The sequence below is a fragment of the Gallinula chloropus genome, assembly GCF_964237585.1.
Source record: "Gallinula chloropus genome assembly, chromosome: 2".
NCBI lineage: Eukaryota > Metazoa > Chordata > Aves > Gruiformes > Rallidae > Gallinula > Gallinula chloropus.
The window spans coordinates 101,447,243-101,466,207 of NC_140086.1; the positions used below are offsets into that span (position 1 = coordinate 101,447,243).

Sequence of the window (18,965 nt, forward strand, 5' to 3'; positions counted from 1 at the left end):
AAACTGATGAAAATTTTCTAACTAATCTTTCTAGCATCTCTCCCAAAGACATGGCAGAGCACAAGTCTGCTGCTGGTGGGCTGATGAGGTTTTTTTTAATCTACACCCTCCACTCTTCTGCGTAATTTGGTACTCCCCTGGGGAAAACAAAAAATCAAGGTTATAGCTGCTTCATCACCTATCAGTAAGCAAATTCACTAGATCTCATTGAAGAAATTGTCTGGAAGATGAAAGCAAAGACAACTTTTCTCCTTTTGTAAAAAATGTTACTTCTTTCCCATCCCTCAGTGATTAATTGAATCCAAGAGCATTTTTCTTGATATTATTTAACCAAATCATAAACATCTCAAAGTGTATTATTCCTTTTGCATATAGCTTCTACAATGGTACAGCAGAAAGCACCTGCACTGTTTCTCTTAAAGCAGGCTTACTCATTCCCGGTTTCTCTTACATAAAAAGGAATTTAGAGATATAAATACATGCTATGTGGAGAAAAATGAGAGGTCAGCCATCAGAAAAGCGGCACAGACATATTCAACGGGCCAGAGATTCCTGGAAAGCAGTAATCTTAAGGCACACAGTGACAAAGTAGACATTGGATGAAGCAAGTTTAGCAGCAAAAGGCCTGAATACCAGGGGGTCGGTTCATCTCCCTGTGTCTCCAAGCATTTTCATCTTTAATACATAAATTATTTCTAAAAGGAACTGTGGAAATGAAAAATAAGTCATTTCTGAAATAGGTAGACTAAAAGATCTGAAGTATATACTTCTTTACTCTTTAGTAGTTACAGGGAGAATTTATATCATTCATGTATTTGTACCACCAGAAAGAAAGAAAAATTATTCCCATTTCTAGAACTCAAGACCAGATTTCAGGAGATTAAAACATTTAAACCAAGCATCAGGAAAATATTGCTTACAACATAGTCCAATGTCATGGAATAGAAAGCGTGAGATCCCTATCACGACAGGCACTTAAAAATGAGATGTACAAAAAAAAAAAGTAAACATTTGGACACAGGAAAATGAGAAGACTATTAGACTAGGACAATCATGTCACGCAGCAAAACATTTCCAAAGCAGTTTCCAAGTCTCCAGTGATCTAAGGAGACTTACATAACCACACTTGGTCTTCATTCATGGTGTGGTTAGGAGTTCTTCCAGCAGTAATAAGATTCTGCACAGGAAGAAACTGTCCTGCATCAGTAGGGGTTATCTTTTCTACTTCCGATTCTGATTTGACTTTCATGGGGTAGGATATTTAAAGAACCAAAGTTTCAGGTAGTAGAAACTGGCATAGATCCACCGAAAAAGAAATTGTGTCTCAAATCATTTTTTTTTTCTTTTTATCACTGTGCTTGTAGCTTTAATGGGCTTCTCCTCTGTGGCAAATTTTTGTTCTCCTGTCAAAATCTCACTCACATTAATTAGGTTCTGAAAAACATTTTTTCCTGATGCAACAGGTTTACCTCTAATATATATGCAATATATTGTATATCTGTCACTATTCAGACATACAGTAGCATTTTCCTCATTTCAATAGTTGGTTTCAGTTTATTTTCTTAATTACCTATAATAAAATATAATTTTTATTATATGAGCATAACACATTTCTCATCTGCACTTACAGCATTTGTTAGTGATAACTAATCTGTGACCTCCTACTGAAAGATCTACTAAGAGCTTTAGCTCATCATCTATTCTACAGCAGTGTCAGTTAAAAAGGAAAAAATCCTGTCTGACTAACATTAAAATCTTCATGTGCAATACCTAGCAATACCTAGCAATACCTACTTCCCTTAATACTCCTGTCATGTAGTAGGGGGGGCATTTACATAACAAAACCAGACTACTTTTGATTAGATAGTAAAACCCTCTTTTTGACATAAGTGCCACTGCTCATAATGGAGAAGTAATATATGAAGCTTTTTTTCTTTTCTCAAAATCACATGTAAACTTTTAAATCAATGGTGTGTCTCAAATTAAATTTGAAGCTGTCTTCCAGAGATGCTGAAGGATTTGGCTCTGTTACAAGAACATACAATCTGCAATTACAGAAAGACTTTAACGGAAAGTCTGTAAAGGCTAGGCTGGTGAAACTAAACATCTAACTCAGAAGATCTGAAAATCACAATTTGCTCAGACCCAGAGAAATTTCTGTGCACTGGAACAAGAATCACATTTGTGTTTTTGCACTCACATGGTGCCTGGCATGTTCCCAGTATCTCCAGAGCGACACACAGCTATCCGAATTGCTTTCTGCTACCTTTCTCTGACGTGATGTACCCAGAACTGTTCAGTATTCTCCATTTCTTTGAAGTACATTCTGTTTATTATTACATGCTGAAGAAATACTGAGAGAACTGGCATAATAGGCTGCCTTACAGCTGGGGAACCGACATCTTTATGTTTCATTTTCCAGAATGAATGGCAATTTAATCTCCTACCATACAGCAGCTTCCCTATATGAAACTAAGGGCAGTAAGCAGCAGAGAAAATGACGATCTGAAATGTAGAGTCTCTTTCCATATTAGGAAAGCATATCTTAAAACTAACCCTTAATCTCGATTTATAGGCACGATTTGGAGAAGTCTTACCTTCTATTATCTGAGCTGCTGAACCAGCACGGATTGACAAGCCAAAGAGCAGCAAGTCCCAGGTCCACCAGGCATGCCTGGAGCAGGTGTGCACATTAAAAAAAAAAAAAGAGAGAAGGGGGGTGGGAAAGAATAAGACCAGAGTGTAAAACAGAAGCAGGAGGGGGAAAAAGAAAAAAGTAAAATCTAGAGGTGAGAGTTCTTACCATGACAGCATATTTTGAAAGTCAGCTGAAAGACCTCAAGTGAGCAAAAAGTTCTGTGCATATGAGTTTTACATTTATGAAAATAAGAAATTAATAAAAACTGGAGCCTGCTGTTTCTCCTCCAGCGTTCAGACACAAGTGGAACAAAGGCAGCTCTCAGGCTCTCTGTGTGACTCACTGCGATTCAGTGCTCCAGCTCTGAAATCTGACTCCGTGTAGACTTTCCTGTCATACCACTGCTGAAAACTTCATACTTTATTTATTGATGGACACCCATTACTGTTGCATATCATCCCAATGTTGTCATTATCCAGTCTCTAACTACTGTGTACCCTGACAGACAGTAGCATAGCTTCTCTAGCTTACCCTGCTCCCCCTCCCACCCCCCACTTCTAACCTCCATTTGCTTATCCAATAAAACATGACCTCCAACATCCTTCCATTCAGCATTATTTAGCCAATGACATGCATTCATATATAGAATAAGACATTTCTCTGGCCATTTTAACCAAACTTTAGCAGAAACAAATATTAAGATATGAGCAGGACAAAGCCATCACAGCTAGACTACAACATATAAGTGAGAGGTGCACTGTCTGTTGTCACCTATATAGACATTTTGAAACACTCCCTTTTCTCTGACAAATTCTCTAATACTTCTCTTTACAAAGATTTACACCCTGTATGTAAATTAAGAGTATCTACCTCAGCAGCTGTACATATGTCTGTTCTAGACATCCTGTAGCTAAGCATTTCTAATAGTTTCCATTAAAAGTGTTATTTTACCCCTCCCTCCTTCCTTAATGAAAAGTCTTTTTTCCACATGTAGCTCTTCAAAGCCAATTCTTGCTCAAGAAAGAATTTTTGGAAGAATAAATTTGAGATTAATCAGACAGTTTTTAAGTCACGAGATTTTAAACAAAGACTGCATTTGTCACTTTTGACTGGGACAGGAGGGAGCCTGGAAAGCTTTGCATGTAGAAAGAGATCAGTGGGCTTTTGGTGCCTATGACCACTTTAGAAGATTCTAAGCTAAAAAGGGATTTGCTTAGGATGGAGTACAGGGAACAGACAGGAGTAAAGGCTTTTTTCAGTAATGAAAGAACAATACCAGACGATAAACAGAATCAGGAATTTCATTATACCATTAATAAAATGCTTCAGTTTGGGTACTTTGCTTTATTTGACATTTTGGGGTTTGTTTTAATTAAATAAGGAAATACAGAGATTAAGGATTTAAAGGCTAACCTTTTATCCTGTCCCAGATTGCCCTTTTAGGTTAGAAACCACAACAGGTCAGCTCTCTTCAGGTATACTTTTAGCTGAGCCACAGAGCAGCATTGTTCACTATGTACCTTCCGCTGAATGACAAGTTTCTCCTTATAAACACATTGTTTTATCTTCCTCAGAGGACTAAGGACACCCCCCCACACACCTTTTTCTGTTCCATAGTAATATATGAGGTCTGGAAAAAATATCACTATTGAGTTTTTCTACATGGAGGAAGGGCTACACCACCACAAATACCTACCAAGAGCCATTATTAATCATATCAAACTATTTTTAAACTAGCTTCTTTCTTTAAATACTATTTCTTCATTCTCTCTATACATGAAATGTCAGAGGCTTACCTGCATAATGCCCACTGTTGCAGTATAGATTTTGTCTAGTATACATGTTCAAAACTTACATCTGCTTTGATGCCTTAGACTAGACCAACATATTTGAGGCAAATGTATGATCAGGATCTGGATTTTTAAAATTTAGATGACTATTTATTACAGATTATTTATAGCATAAGATGAAAAGCCTCTGTTAAAAAAAACCCAACTTTTATTGTTTCCAATTCAATGGATTTCTCTTCTGATTTTAGAAAACCCATAGAAAACAGTAAGTAACACCTCTCTCTCTCCCACAGATAACACATTGTCCATGCATATGATCTATATGGAATGCTGTTGAGAAAGCCTTTAGTTTCTGCTGGATATTTTAACATGAATGTCTGGGCAATGTTCTACTGGATAAAGGAAAGGAAGGCTAAGCATGTTCTTGACCTCTGCATTCCACCAGTTTTAAATGGACATCAGTGGAGGAATCTCTAAATACAGTTTATTACCCCATCCCTTGAGATTTCTTGAGTTCCTAGTGTTCACTAGTAGTCCTAAGAATTGCAAGATACCAACAGGCTCTCTATATCTGCTCTATTTGTCTGTCTGTCTCTATCTTGCTCCCCACAAGGAGAGTTACACTTGTACACATCCAACACTCGGTTTTAGCATTGCTGTTTGTCTCTTCCTCTTCAAACACAGCAGGACATAAATGCTCAAATTAGGATGTAAGACTTTCCTTCAGTACTGTCTCCAGCTGTCTTCAACTAAGCTGGAGTTTTCTTGTTGGCTTAACATCTCCATTTTCCAGGCAGAAGTTTTGTTTACTTTCCTTAGCTCTGTCAACTGATTGCATTCCTTAAGCTTTGAAATGGTAGACTAAATTTCTGCCATTGCAGTTGTTACTTGTTCACTGAGTTAATCTGTCTGGGTGGTACTATACCTCTGATCATCTTTTGTGCTATATTGATTTTTTTCCTCCTGACTGCAACACAAAGTTCTTTGCCTCTACATTTCTAACCTCTACAATCATAAGATTTAAGAATCATTAAAATATTCTTGTGCAAGATTAGTGTTAGAGAAACTATGCACCAAGGCCTAAGTGAGTTAAGAGCCATTATGGAAAAGAAGATTTCTCTTTTTGTTAGATTTCTCTAACAAATGTATGAGCATGTATTAAGTGTTTTGCATTCACAGTATCCTCTGGCAAGGAGGTCCACTGCTCAGTTATGCTTCTTTGTTTTCAACTTGGGTCCTGCTGATATTCTTTGATGCCTCCATGTTCCTACACTGAAGAGAAATCACTTCTTCACTGTCCATTCTGTTTTCCCCATGCTCTCTGTGATTTCAAAAGCTTCTTTTATACACCACTTCCACTTGTCTGCTTTCTGAATTGAGTATGAACTTACTTGCAGAACATTTCTTGTACTGCAACCATTCTACACCTGCGGGATGTCAGCATACCCCTATCAAATTTTAGGTTGGTGTTCTAAACCACAACAATATTACTGCTATTAACCAATTACTTGATGGGGGTCACAGAATCACAGAATCATAGGGATTGGAAGGGACCTCGAGAGATCATCAGGTCCAACCCCCCTGCCAAAGCAGCTCCCTAGCTCATATCACTCAGATAGGTGTCCAGACGGGTCTTGAATATCTCCAGAGAAGGAGACTCCACCACCCCCCTGGGCAGCCTGTCCCAGGGCTCTGTCACCCTCACTGTGAAAAAGTTCTTCCGCATGTTGGTGTGGAACTTCCTGTGCTGCAACTTGCAGCCATTGCCCCTTGTCCTGTCCCCACAGACCACTGAAAAGGGGCTGAACTGTTTCTAATGAAATCTATTATATCGGAGTGAGAGACAAAATCAGAATTCAAAGTGATCAGTGTTCAGAAACTGAACAAGGAAATTAAATTACAGTGCAACATATCAGACAACTGTAAAACCAAGCATAATAACATGTTCTGCTTTTAATTTAAACTCATTTGCATGTCAACACTGATCCTATTGCCATATTAATTTATCATGAGAAGTGTACAAAGTTTTAAACTATATTTTTTAAATGTCTTAACTATATTAAGTACTTGCATTGCACTGAAAGGCTCTATTCAGACTAAATGTCATACATTCCTTTTATATGAATAAGCCCAGAAAGAATTATATGCAGCACTTTTACTGTCTGTTCTCCATGTTCAGCTGAGCTGAAGAAACATTTTCTCCTACATACATATACACACAGTCTAACACAGGCTATAAAAGTAAAAAAGATTCACCAGAATCCTTCTCCCCATTCTGTGCAAATTAACTTGACCCTTACATAATTTCTTTTAAGAATATTTAGAGCACTTGACCCAAGGTCTCTGACTACATTTTACACAATCTTGAGATAACTTGTAAAACGCACGCTCTCCTATACTGGGACAACCCTTTTGTCTCAGTGGTTGATATGAAGTAGGGGTTTTCAGAAAAATAAAATCCTACTTTGTAAGCCAGCCACAAGGCGAGGCAAATGCCAAATCTTTAATCACCATTAGATTGTCTCAAATTTCTACTTTGTAAATCATTGTGATAACCCACCTTCACAGGTAGAAGAACAAGTACTTTGCTTAAAAAAGTTTAAAAATCTGGTTGTCTTGAAAAAGGTTTTCAGATGCCTGTAGTGTGAGGATTTTACGCAATATACTTGCCCTAAATATACAACAGATCAAGATAACTATCAGGATGAAATCTGGTATTTATACCATGTGCATGATAGCAAAGGACGCAGCAACAGTTTTTTCCAGGTCTAGTTGTTACACTCAGAATCTTGTTTATGGGCAAAGAGGCAGCACACCTTTTAAACTGTAATTAATAAATCAACGAGCTTTGGGAGAGACAGGATCCACTGCTTACTGACCTGGGAAGAAGGGATTTAAACTAGGAAAGACAGTGGAGGAACAAAGTTACCAGTAGCCTGGTGAGGGAGAAACAGTTAGGGTTGATGAGAAAAGGACATGAGGTGAAGTGTCAGAAAGGAAACACAAAATCAGCAAAACAAGGCTTAGGCAGGGCACCTTCAGCATTTGTATGTAAGCAAGGTAACATCATTAGAAAAAAAACCCAGACCTTAACTAGCAAACGGGGATTCTGGAGCGCCTCTCTGAAGTGCATGTACGTGAATGTATATAGCATGGGGAATAAACATAAGTTAGAAATCTGTGTGCAGCTGCGGGACTTCAATCTTGTCAGAATCATGGAGACATCACTGGATGGCTTACAGGTCATTCATGTTGCCAGCAGATTGAGGCAGGTGACGTTTCCCTTCTGCTCAGGCCATACCTGGAGTTCTGTGCTGGGTTCCCCAGTATGAGAGATATGAACATACTGGAGAAAGTCCAACATAGAACCATGAAGTTGATTAAGGGACTAGAGCATATCTTCTGTGAGGAGTACTGGAAGAGCTGGGATTGTTCAACCTGGAAAACAGAAGGCTCTGGGGAGATCCTATCAATTTACATAAATGTCTGAAGGTCCCCATGGAGGACCAGGCTGGAGCAGTCTGGGATTGAGAGACTGAGAGACATTCTATGATTTATGAGTGCACCCCACAGCAGTGACCCACGCTGGGGCAGCTGGTGAAGAGCTGAAGCCCCATGGGAAAGGACTCACAATGGAGAAGTTTGTGAAGGGCTGCCTCCTGTGGGTGGGACCCCACGCTGGAGCAGGGGAAGGGTGTGAGGAATGCACCCTACCTCCTAAGGAGGAAAACAACTCATGAGGAACTGGCTGAAACCCCCATTTCCCACCCCTCCCTGTGCCACAATGTGCAGGGGAAAAAGGGAACAAAATCATGACTACAGTGAAGTCTGCTAAGAAGGGAGGGGTGGGGAGGAGGTGTTTTAAAATCTGCTTGTATTTCTCATTATCTGACTCTGTGTAGCGTAATAAATGAGAGTTTTCTTTCCTTTATTCCGTGTTGAGTCTGTTTTGACTGTGACACTAATTGCAGAGTGATCTCTCCCTGTCCTTATCTTGACTCCTAAGCCTCTCAATGTATATTTTCTCCCCTGTCCAGCTGAAAAGGGGAGTGACAGAGCGACTTTGGTGGGCATCTGGCCTCCAGCCAGGGTCAAACCACCACAGAGGGTACAGAGGATGAAGCCAGTCTCTTTACAGTTGTTCCCAGTGACAGGACCAGAATGAATGGGCATAAGCTGAAACACAGGAGGTTCCCTCTGAATATCAGGAGACACTTGTGAGGTAATGGAGTGCTGTCACAGGTTGTTCAAGGAGGCTCTTGGAGTCTCCATCCTTGGAGATACTTAAAATCCATCCAGATAGACATAGTTCAGGGCAGCCTACTCCAGCCTAATCCTGCTTGTGCAGGAGTGTTGGATCAGATGACTTCTAGAGGTCCCTTCCTACATTGGCCATTTGTGACTCTGAGACCGTTAGCATATTGGAATTTTTAACAATCTAATTCAAGGATAGTAGAGCATTTACATACAGGAGAAGATGTGATAATAAAAATTAATACAATTAAAAATTTAACAGACACCACACACACACATTTATCAGCTTCTACCCCTTTTCTGGTGTTATGTTCACTCTTCCACTACTCCTCTGGGTCCTAATGATAGCAGTCTCACTCAGGTGTTGGCCATGGGGATGAGGTCTTATAGCAAGCTGTCCTGGTTTTGGTCAGGATGGAGTAAATTTCATTCATAGCAGCGGATGAAATGTTGTGTTTGGGAGTTAAAATGGGAGTAGTGCTGATAACACCCTGATGTTGTTAATTGCTGTCAGACAGTCAAGGACTTTCTCAGCTCTTCATGAGAAAGGAGGGGCGAAGCCAGGACAGGTGGCCCAACTGACCAAAGAGTATTCCATGCCAATTACATCCTGCCCAGGATATCGGGGGCTGACAGGAGGAAGAGCAGGGACGGCCCCGGGACGCGCGGTTTTTGGGGGACGGTCGGGTTCTGGGACGGCTCTGGGTGGCACGGCCTGAGCTGTGGGTTTAGTGAGAAACTGCATTGTGTATCAACAGCTTCATATATTTTTGCTCTAAAGTCCTGTTAGCATTGTTACATTGTATCTTTCTGTTATCTTAGTAAACTATCCTTATCCCAACCCACGGGCCTCTTAGTTTCTTGGTTTTGGGGTTATTTGCCCCTTCCTTTTCCCTCCCCCCCCCCCCCCCCCCCCCCCCCCCCCACCCTTTCCCCTGCTCTTTTCCTTTAAGAAGCAGGCAGCTGCGTGGATCTCTGCTCTCAGCCGGGGTGAAACCACGACACAAGCTGTCAATATCTGGAGTCCTTCAGTAGAACTATATTCATATTACTATATTTTACACATATTTCTCTCCCCTAAGATACATTTGCTTTAAATTAATGGTTTTTAAAAATTTTAAATATAATCCAGGACATAAAAACTAAAAGCAAGATATAAAGTAAATAAAGAAAAAAGCCATCACATACTTGCAAGGACACTGTTTATGATGGCCTCAGGAAAATGAATACATTTGCTGGCAGGCTGATCTAATCATCTTTGTGCTGTATAAAATATATTTATGATGGATATCAAACTTCATTTCCAAAGTGACCTCTGTAATGCCTGATCAGGATGAGACAACAGAGGTTAAAAAAGAAATTTGCCCATAGGTAGTGAGCCTGCTAATTAAGGGAGCAGGGGACTGAAAAACTAGGCATTAAAGTACCACAAAAAGAAACACACAATACCAGAAGGATAGAAAGTGCGTTTATGATGCCTGTGACTGTTACAGGATAGCTACCACCCACACTTACAGAGCAGAAATAAACACATTACCCATGTGCTTGATTCTTTCCAAGACTTAAAACAGAGTTAGTTATAGGTCTTAAAAATAAGATGTGGGCAAAATAAGCTTTGAGCAACAAAATGATTCACATGTTTTAAGTCTGACTTTTTTCCATTTTTTTATTTAAGGAACAGTTGCTCAACACACAAAAACACACAATAATGCTTTACAAAAAACCTGCTCAAAATTGTTACTAAATGAACTAATATTTCCAAGAGAGGAAAAAAAGAAAAAAAAAAGAAAGAAGCAGACATGTTATTTATGTGCCCAGTATCTCCACTATCACTAGTTAGACTGTCTACAGGAAGGTACCTTGCCCTGGTTTTGGCTGTGATAGGGTTAATTTTCTTAGGATGAGAATAATGTCACTGATAGACTCATGGTTTTAGTTGTTGCTATGGATTTTCCTGGACTTCTCAGCTTCCAATACTATCCTGCCAACAAGAAGGCTGTAACTGCCTAAGAAGCTGGGAGGGGACACAGCCCTAACTGCTGACACAAACTGGCCAAAGGGATATTCTACACCATATGACATCATGTTCATCATATAATTTGGGATTGGACAGGAGGTGGTATGGCTCAGGAGCTAACTGAATGTCAGCTCTGGATGGTGAGCAACTGTACTGTGCATTTTGTTGATACTATGTTCCTCTTCTGTCCCATTAAACTGTCTTTATCTCAATCCATGAGTTTTATCTGTTGGATTTTTTTCTTTTCAGTTGTCTCCCCCATCCCATTGAGGGGCATGGGGAGTGAGCCAACAGCTGTATGGTTGTTTTGGCTGCCCACTGGGTTAAACCATGACATTACCAGCAGCCTTGGAACTGAGACCATTATGGCTACAACCCTGTCAGTTACTGAATCATTATTTGTTTGTTTTTTTCAAACATAGACCCCCAGAGCCAACCCCAGTAACCACACCAATGCTCCTTAGGTCATCCTCATTCATAGCTTCAAAGTCCAAAGTGCTCATTAATATCATCAGGGATAAGTCCCTCAAGCATTTGCCAGAGCCTCAGACGTAGCCTGTAACTCCCCTGCACAGCTCTGTGCAAAATGCATTGCTGCATTCTGTTCTGGTGTTATACACCAGCAACACACTGATAACCATAGGCCTGGGAAGAGCAGCAGAAAGAACAGGAAAGAGAGAAGCCTGACTATATCTATGTGCAGTGCTTCACATAATAGTGTGTGCACTCTCTGTCAAAACAGACTGTAAATTGTCATCATCCAACATAAAATTAAAATATTATCTTCATCTGCCAGCTCTTGAAACAAACAAAAAAAATCATCAGAAGTTGAAAAGAAGAAGTTACCAATGACCAAAGTAGTTGTGTATTTTAGCCAGGCAGATTATGTAGTTTTTTGTGGTGGTTGAGCCTCAAGCAGCAGGGCTCACTCACTCCCTCAGGAGAAACAGACAGAGCCTCCATGGGTTGGGATAAGGACAGTTTGCTGACAAAATCACTGTGAAAGGGTAACAATAACCTTAATAACAATAATCTGCCTGTGGCAGATTACACTCACACCTGGTGATAACACAGAGTACCTTATTGACCCAAAGACAGAGTACTGCACAACACAAGGACTGGCCCAATGCCCTGGCCTCACTCGGACTGCCCTGGAGGCACCCAGGAGTGCCCCCCCCCAACCAGCCCCTTTTATGGGGGAGTCATGTCAGGTGGTGTGGAAACAGCTCCGGTTAACTCAGCTCACCTGGGCTGGCTGCTTGGGGAGGTTGACTCTGGCCTGGCCAGAACAAGGGCATCCATGAATACACATTTGGATAAGTAATAGTTCATTTATTTCTCCTACTGTCTTCAGGTAGATGTAGAGTATTTTTCAGATTTCCTAGAGATTCGTATCCTATATCCTTTAACTGAACAGCTCACATCACGCAGTTGCTGCTTCCCACCACACTTCTTGCCTGTTCTGCTGCGCTGCAGCAGCTGCTCTGAGCAATATATGTGCATTGATGGACCCATGTACATTCAGAACAGACACAGAGTTCAGTTCTGCTGCCTTCATATCAGTAGGAGGACTAGCCTAGTGGGATAATCTCATCCCTGCACAAGCCATGTGCATCTTTGATTAGCCCAAAGTGTCTAAACTGCCTTGACTGTTCATCAAGACTCCCACTACCTGAAATTGCTGAAGTGTTCATTCTCTTTTTTCTCCCTTTACTGCCGAGATGCGATGAGGTTCACTTTGCTTATGGGTTAAAAGCAAACAACTAAAAACTTGGCTTATGTTTTGATGCTAAAAATTCTGCCAGACACACTGTTTGGTTACTAAGAAATAAACTTAAAAAATACTTAGAAATAGTAAATGAATTAATACCATGCCAACATCCTCCATCTAGGTCAATTTTAGGTCTATTTATAATGACTTATCTACAAAATTCTTTATTATTATTTCTTTCCTTGCTCAATAAACAAATTAAGCAGTGCTAAGTCACTCAGCATCTGTTTTATCCCTGTATGACATACAGTCTCATATTATCTGAATACTGAACACCTTGTCATCCTATTTCATTGCTTTAGAAACCAGCTGAACAATGAGAAGCACACACTAACTTCCTGCAGTCCTGAGTCCCACTCCTTTAGCCACTCCATCACTGACTCAACTGATTTCAAATGTTTTTCTTCCAGCTTGCACTCCCTCCCTGCCTCCCCATCTTCTCAAACTATAAACAGAGTTTGTCCCATTTGTTTCCCTTCAACCATTTCATCCACTCTGTTATCCAGTCCCACTGCGTCAGAGACTTGTCTTCTGTTCTGTTGAAAATACATCACTTCCACCTCCACCTCAGAAGAGTGAGCCATACTAGGAGTTTAATCATCCTACTCACAGTTCTGACACAGTCCTGAAGTCTGCTTTGAGTAATGAGCCAAGCACAGACACTTCCAATATTTTAGCCCTTCAGTTTCACTAAAGGTGTGCAACTGTTAGCTTCTAACAACTTACAGTTTGCATAGATTACTAAGATTTTTCTTGGGTTTTTTTTTTTTACCAGACATTGTTGAATTATTTTAAGCCTTCCATATAACACAACCTAAGGCAGACAACTTGGGTATGAAATTGCAATCCTAGTTAATTTATATTTTGTTAAACTTTGACAATTTCAGGGCATGAGCTAACACTCAGATGAGTGCTTCGAAAAGCAGCCCTCCTCAGCACACAAGCAGCACATCCCTAAAGCCTTCTAGAAATCCAGTCAGCTCTCAGATGGAAGAAAAATCCTTTGTGATTCATTTTCAGTGTCTTCTTTTTATCAGTTTTAAATTAACATGCTTCAAGTTTCCACTTGCATTTATATGAACAACTGAAATAAGCCTAAAATCCAGAGTTACACATGCTAGTGTGTATGTACAGCTCTGATACCTGCTACTGTAGTATAAACTGGGTTCTAGTATATTAACACTCTCAGGTACTCCTCAAGACATTCAACATCAACTCCTTACATATAATACATTTTAAAAAGCTAGCCTATTCATATTGTTGCCTAGCCCAACCAGCTGACAATAATTTTAATTTTACCATCCCTAAAGCATATGTATAGACCTTTTACTTGGTTTTCATGGCTTTCTTCTATCTTACTCAGATGGAGAGCAGCCACAAATCTCAGATGTTTCACAACAGTAGTGTAAAACTCACTTCTTCCATGTACTTCTTACACAAAAACACTAACAAAAAGAAGAAAACACCTTCTTATTGGATGCTTTGCAAAGAGAAAGTCAAAGAGGAAAAATATATTTTTGCACATTACTTTTAGATCAGATTGTGCATGAGAGGTATGGACTGCAGAGCAACAGAAGACGACAGAAGAGGTATTTCTCCTTCTGTCATCCAAGACTGAAGGAAACATCAACCTTTTTAAAATGAACAGCGGTTTCAAGTAATATATGTAACAATCAATCTAACCCAGCAGGATATGTTGTCAAGAAAAGCTAAAGTTAAGTTTCTGAAGGTTAGTTTTAAGAAGGAGGAAAAGCATTATTTTACAAAAATAAAGCATGGCAGGTTTTTGTAGTTTCTCTCATCCTCTCTGTGTTTTTGACTGAGACTTCCTAGAACAGTTCTGCTTCTTGGAGGAAAACAAAACTTATCCAAAGCATTTGACACTTTCCCACATGACATCCTTGTCTCTAAATTGGAGAGACATGGATTTGATGGACCACTCAGTGGATAAGTAGTGGGCTGGACAGTCACACTCAAACAGATTTGGTCAGTGGCTAAATCAAGGCCAGTGACGAGTGGCATTCCTCGGGGGTTGATACTGGGACTGGCACTATTTAGCATCTTTGTTGAAGACATGGACAGTGGGATCAAGTGCACCCTTAGCAAGTTTGCCAATGACACCAAGCTGTGTGGTGCAGTTGGAGGGAAGGGATGCCATCCAGAGGGACCTTGACAGACTATAGAGATTGGGCCCATGCAAACTGCATGAAGTTCAAAACCAAGTGGTATCTCTGTCCAAGAGGCTAGATTTAGAACAGATATTAAGAAAAAAATAACTTTATTATGAGTGTGGTGAAGCACTGGAACAGGTTGTGGAAGTCCCCTTCCTGGCAGTGTTCAAGGCCAGGTTGAATGGGGCTTTGGGCAACCTGGTCTAGTGAAGGGCACTTCTGCCCATGGCAGGGGCATGTTGGAACTCAAACTTTGAGGTCCCTTCCAACCCAAACCATTCTCTGATTCTACAAAACCAAACCAAACCAAACTATAGGTTAAGACTTCTATGCTTAGTCCTGCATGCCAAACTTCTATGTTTTCTTGAGTAATGCCAAAAAACCTGAGCAGTTGTCGTGGTTTTACCCTGGCTGAGAGCAGAGATCCACGCAGCTGTGTGCTCCTTAAAGGAAAAGAGCAGGGGAAGGGGGGGAGGGGGGAGGAGGGTAGTGAGAGACAAGGGAAGGGAAAAGGAAGGGGCAAATAACAACCCCAAAACCAAGAAACTAAGAGGCCTGTGGGTTGGGATAAGGATAGTTTACTAAGATAGCAGAAAGATAAAATATAACCATGCTAACAGGACTTCAGAGCAAAAAAATATATGAAGCTGTTGATGCACAATGCAGTTTCTCACCGAACCCACAGCTCAGGCCGTGCCACCCAGAGCCATCCCAGAACCCGACTGTCCCCTAAAAACCATGCATCCTGGAACCACCCCCTGCTCCTCCTCCCGTCAGCCCCCCAATATCCTGGGCAGGATGTAATTGGCATGGAATACTCTCTTTGGCCAGTTTGGGTCACCTGTCCTGGCTTCGCCCCTCCTTTCTCATGAAGAGCTGAGAAAGTCCTTGACTATCTGACAGCAACTAAAACCATCAGGGTGTTATCAGCACTGCTTTCATGTTAACTCTCACACACAGCATTCCATCCGCTGCTACAAAAGAAGTTAACTCCATCCTGACCGAAACCAGGACAGTGGTATATATCAACCAGTCACACCTGCGATAGCAATGACAGCAATGTGGGAGATGCCTTAACTAGAGGCAAGATCTTCCTGCAGTATTTAAGGATTTACTTTGAGATGATTTTGATGGTTGGTAATACATCAGCAAAGAAAAAAAATCTTGTTTGTATTTTTGACTCACAGGTGAACTTACAAAAATCAGGAGAAAAGCTACATTTTAAAGTTGAAACTGAGTGCATTTAGCAAGGTGTGACCGACACACAACTGACAGAGAGGCCTATGCAGATTTATGAAGTCCTTCCACAGATCAAGGCTACCTGCTGATCACAGAGCTGCTACTCTGTTACTCAGGAATTTTCTTTCCTTTAGAAGTGCTAGGAACAGCAGGAGAAAGGGCACTAAGTCAGTTCCTGGCAATTGTAGCTGCTTCAATTAAAGTTTGTGTTTACAGAGGTGACTTCTCAAAAAAATACCTAAACTTTGCATCTTGTTTTGTTGTTGTTGTTGCTAGCCCTGATGTTAGCATACATAGAAGTGGGATTTTACAAGCACTTGTTTGCACATCTGGATGGTACTTTTACTAATAAAGAAACTGGTGTTTCCTTGGCTCCAAGATAATGTAAACAAAGGAGAAATGGAAAAAAACAAGTAAGATTAACAGAGGGCTCTTTCAGCACAGGCTCATTTTAGCTTTCCTGCAGCATTATAATCCAATGCAGATGTTACTTTGCCTCATTCTTGGCAGCTGGGTTAGATGAACTTCCTCTCCTCAGTAACATTTTCTCATGGATTTATTGTCCCTTTGTTAGTCTGCCTTTAAGTTGCTCATTCCTTTCATGTGACAGTGTAAACCCAAAATGGTGAGAAACCAAGCTAAATATATGAAAGAATTATAAGACAATAGCAACATTATGTAACAGTGAATACAATATTCAGGTGATTGAAGTGCAAACAATGATCTGATGATTTTATTTCTGATAGTGGTAACTGCTCTTAAGTCAAACCAAACCAAATTATATAAAGAGAGATGGAGCAGTAGTAATAAATCTATTGGCATGTATAAGGTTTATGTTTTGTTATAAATTTATGCAAATGTGCTTTATCAGATTATTTTTTTTAATAGCTTAAATCATTAAGCTCTCAGATAAATGACTTCTACTCACAAGTATGCCTAGACAAAGTAGGACAATTAGGGTCTGGTCACCTCAAAATTTCCTACGTAACATTGTAGCCTGACCTGTTGCTAAGAAGCAGCTTCTGATAAGAATATGGAGTAGAAGCCAGTACTGCCAAGTTCTTTAGCATTAGAGATGCTCTTCTTTTAATTTAAAACCCACCCATCAGTTTGATGCAAAAATGTGTAACACACTGTCAGGGCCTTGAGCAGCCTCATCAGGGACCACCACTCACACTGTCTGCCAAGAATTTTATCAAAGATCATGCCTGGGGTTTCAGTCTGAGGTATGTCACAGGTGTGCCTATCTGTGGCCCTGTCTCTGGTGCTACCTCCTGGATGGGCTTTGGACCTATGTTGCAGTTAGTTTGTCTCTTGGTTGAACTCAGGCCCTGCACTGTAGGCTTACCTCCAGACCTGACTCCATTTGTTTCTGACTAGGTTCCCTCAATAGACCCTTGATCTGAGTAATTGCTTTGCCCTGTCAGTGGTCCTTGTTTACCTGCACCCTGCTCCGCTTTCCAGATCAGGTGCTGGTCAGCAAGGTCACCTGAGCTGCGATCACTCTTCGCTTCCAGATCGATTTCCCTTACAGAGCAGTCAGTCCTAGCTGCTCTATGACAGACTCCCCAAAATTCTGTGCTATTGTATGAAAACTCTATCTCTATTAGTGACAGCTGAAAATATGTCAAAACATTATAAAAAACCACAGCTGTTAGAGAACTTTAGCAAAATGCCTGTTTTTATTAAATTCTGTTAGAGAAAATTACATTTAAGAATCAGTAATTCTCCTTACTCTAAAACTAGTTTAATTATATTAAAAAAAAAAATCACAAATTTCCCCACTATTTGTTTGTTGGAGTTCCTCTCCCTGCCAGGACTCAGTACTTAAGCTTACTTCCCAGGTCACCTCGACCTTTCTCAGTCATTTTTGTGGAGAGGTGCTTGTGCTAAACTTGGTTCTGAGCTACAGGCACTCTGACATACCAGCATTACTTGCCCAGATGGTCTCTGCATCTTGGATTGCCTGAAAGGTGGACGATCTCACTGCCTGTCTCTCACTGTAGGCATGAACTTGGAATTTTTTCATCCAATTATCACAAAACTTGGAGCAACATCTTTAAAAGTCTATGCTTCTCCATCAAGCTTGGCTGAAATTCCCTGAATCATTACTTCTTTGGCACATGGATAGAAAAGGGGTGGACAACAGGAGTATTTCTTTCATCAGAGGATAGAAGGAAGATGTGGAGTGGCGAAGAGAAAAATCAGATAGTTAGGCAAAGAGAAAATACAAGTCATAAGCATCATCTCATAAAAACACTGGTTAAGAGCATAAGTCATCCAAACTTTAGATCAGTGTGTAGTCAGCATACTCTCACTGAGAGACAGACATCCGTTTGGGGGTGCAGGGAAAGCTGCTAGTTAACGTAGCTAGGACACAGGCAAGAAGAGAACAGCAGTGGGAAGCATATGCCTGAGAGTGACCAAAAGTAAAGGAAAATCAAGACTGCAGGGACCCGCACTGCTCCCTCCTAGCCGCTTCCACTAAATAAATCAGTTTTATCTTTTCCTGCCTTTCTATGAAAAGTGTAGAAAATTAATCTGCTTGAGGCTCCACTTGTATCAAATGGCTGAGACAAGCCAACAAACTAGTTAAACACAGAAAAGTTGTAGACGTGGAGACATGTCCACATGACACACAAAAGCAGGAGGATTGTCTAAGCCTCATTTCCTTTGGAAACATATTTGTAATGTATTAAAGGATTTGATTCTGATTTAAAAACCCCAACAACCAAGTTTAATTGCAACCTTATTTGACAAAATAACCAGCACCACATTTGGCTGCAAGCTACTCTGCTAGAATAGTGTGTTCCCTGTCTTTGAAAGATCAGGAGGAGAAAAAAAAAAAAAAAAAGAGAAACCAGGATTTCTATACCCATTCCTCAGTATCTTATAATTAACAAACATGATCATCTTAAAACTTAACAGCATGGCCCAGCACATGAGTGTTTCTAGACTGTCTTTACAAACTCAAGGGTTTTGATTATGCCACAGCAGTAGCTGTTACATTTGCCAGGACTTTTTGATACCAGATAAGACACTAGACCGCATTGTTCAGGGATTTATTAATTCTGGACATGAAAAT

The 18,965-nt window shown here is 40.4% G+C and overlaps 1 protein-coding gene across 1 annotated transcript in view; it reads right to left on the reverse strand.

The window, feature by feature from the left end:
- Nucleotides 1-18,965, reverse strand: part of COL15A1 (collagen type XV alpha 1 chain) — a gene marked incomplete at both ends in the record, with an annotated part of 180,159 nt that overhangs the window by 140,565 nt on the left and 20,629 nt on the right. The window contains one exon of the mRNA XM_084260640.1: nucleotides 2,598-2,674. Coding sequence (XP_084116766.1) covers nucleotides 2,598-2,674 — 77 coding nt within the window. The remainder of the gene's footprint in view (nucleotides 1-2,597; nucleotides 2,675-18,965) is intronic.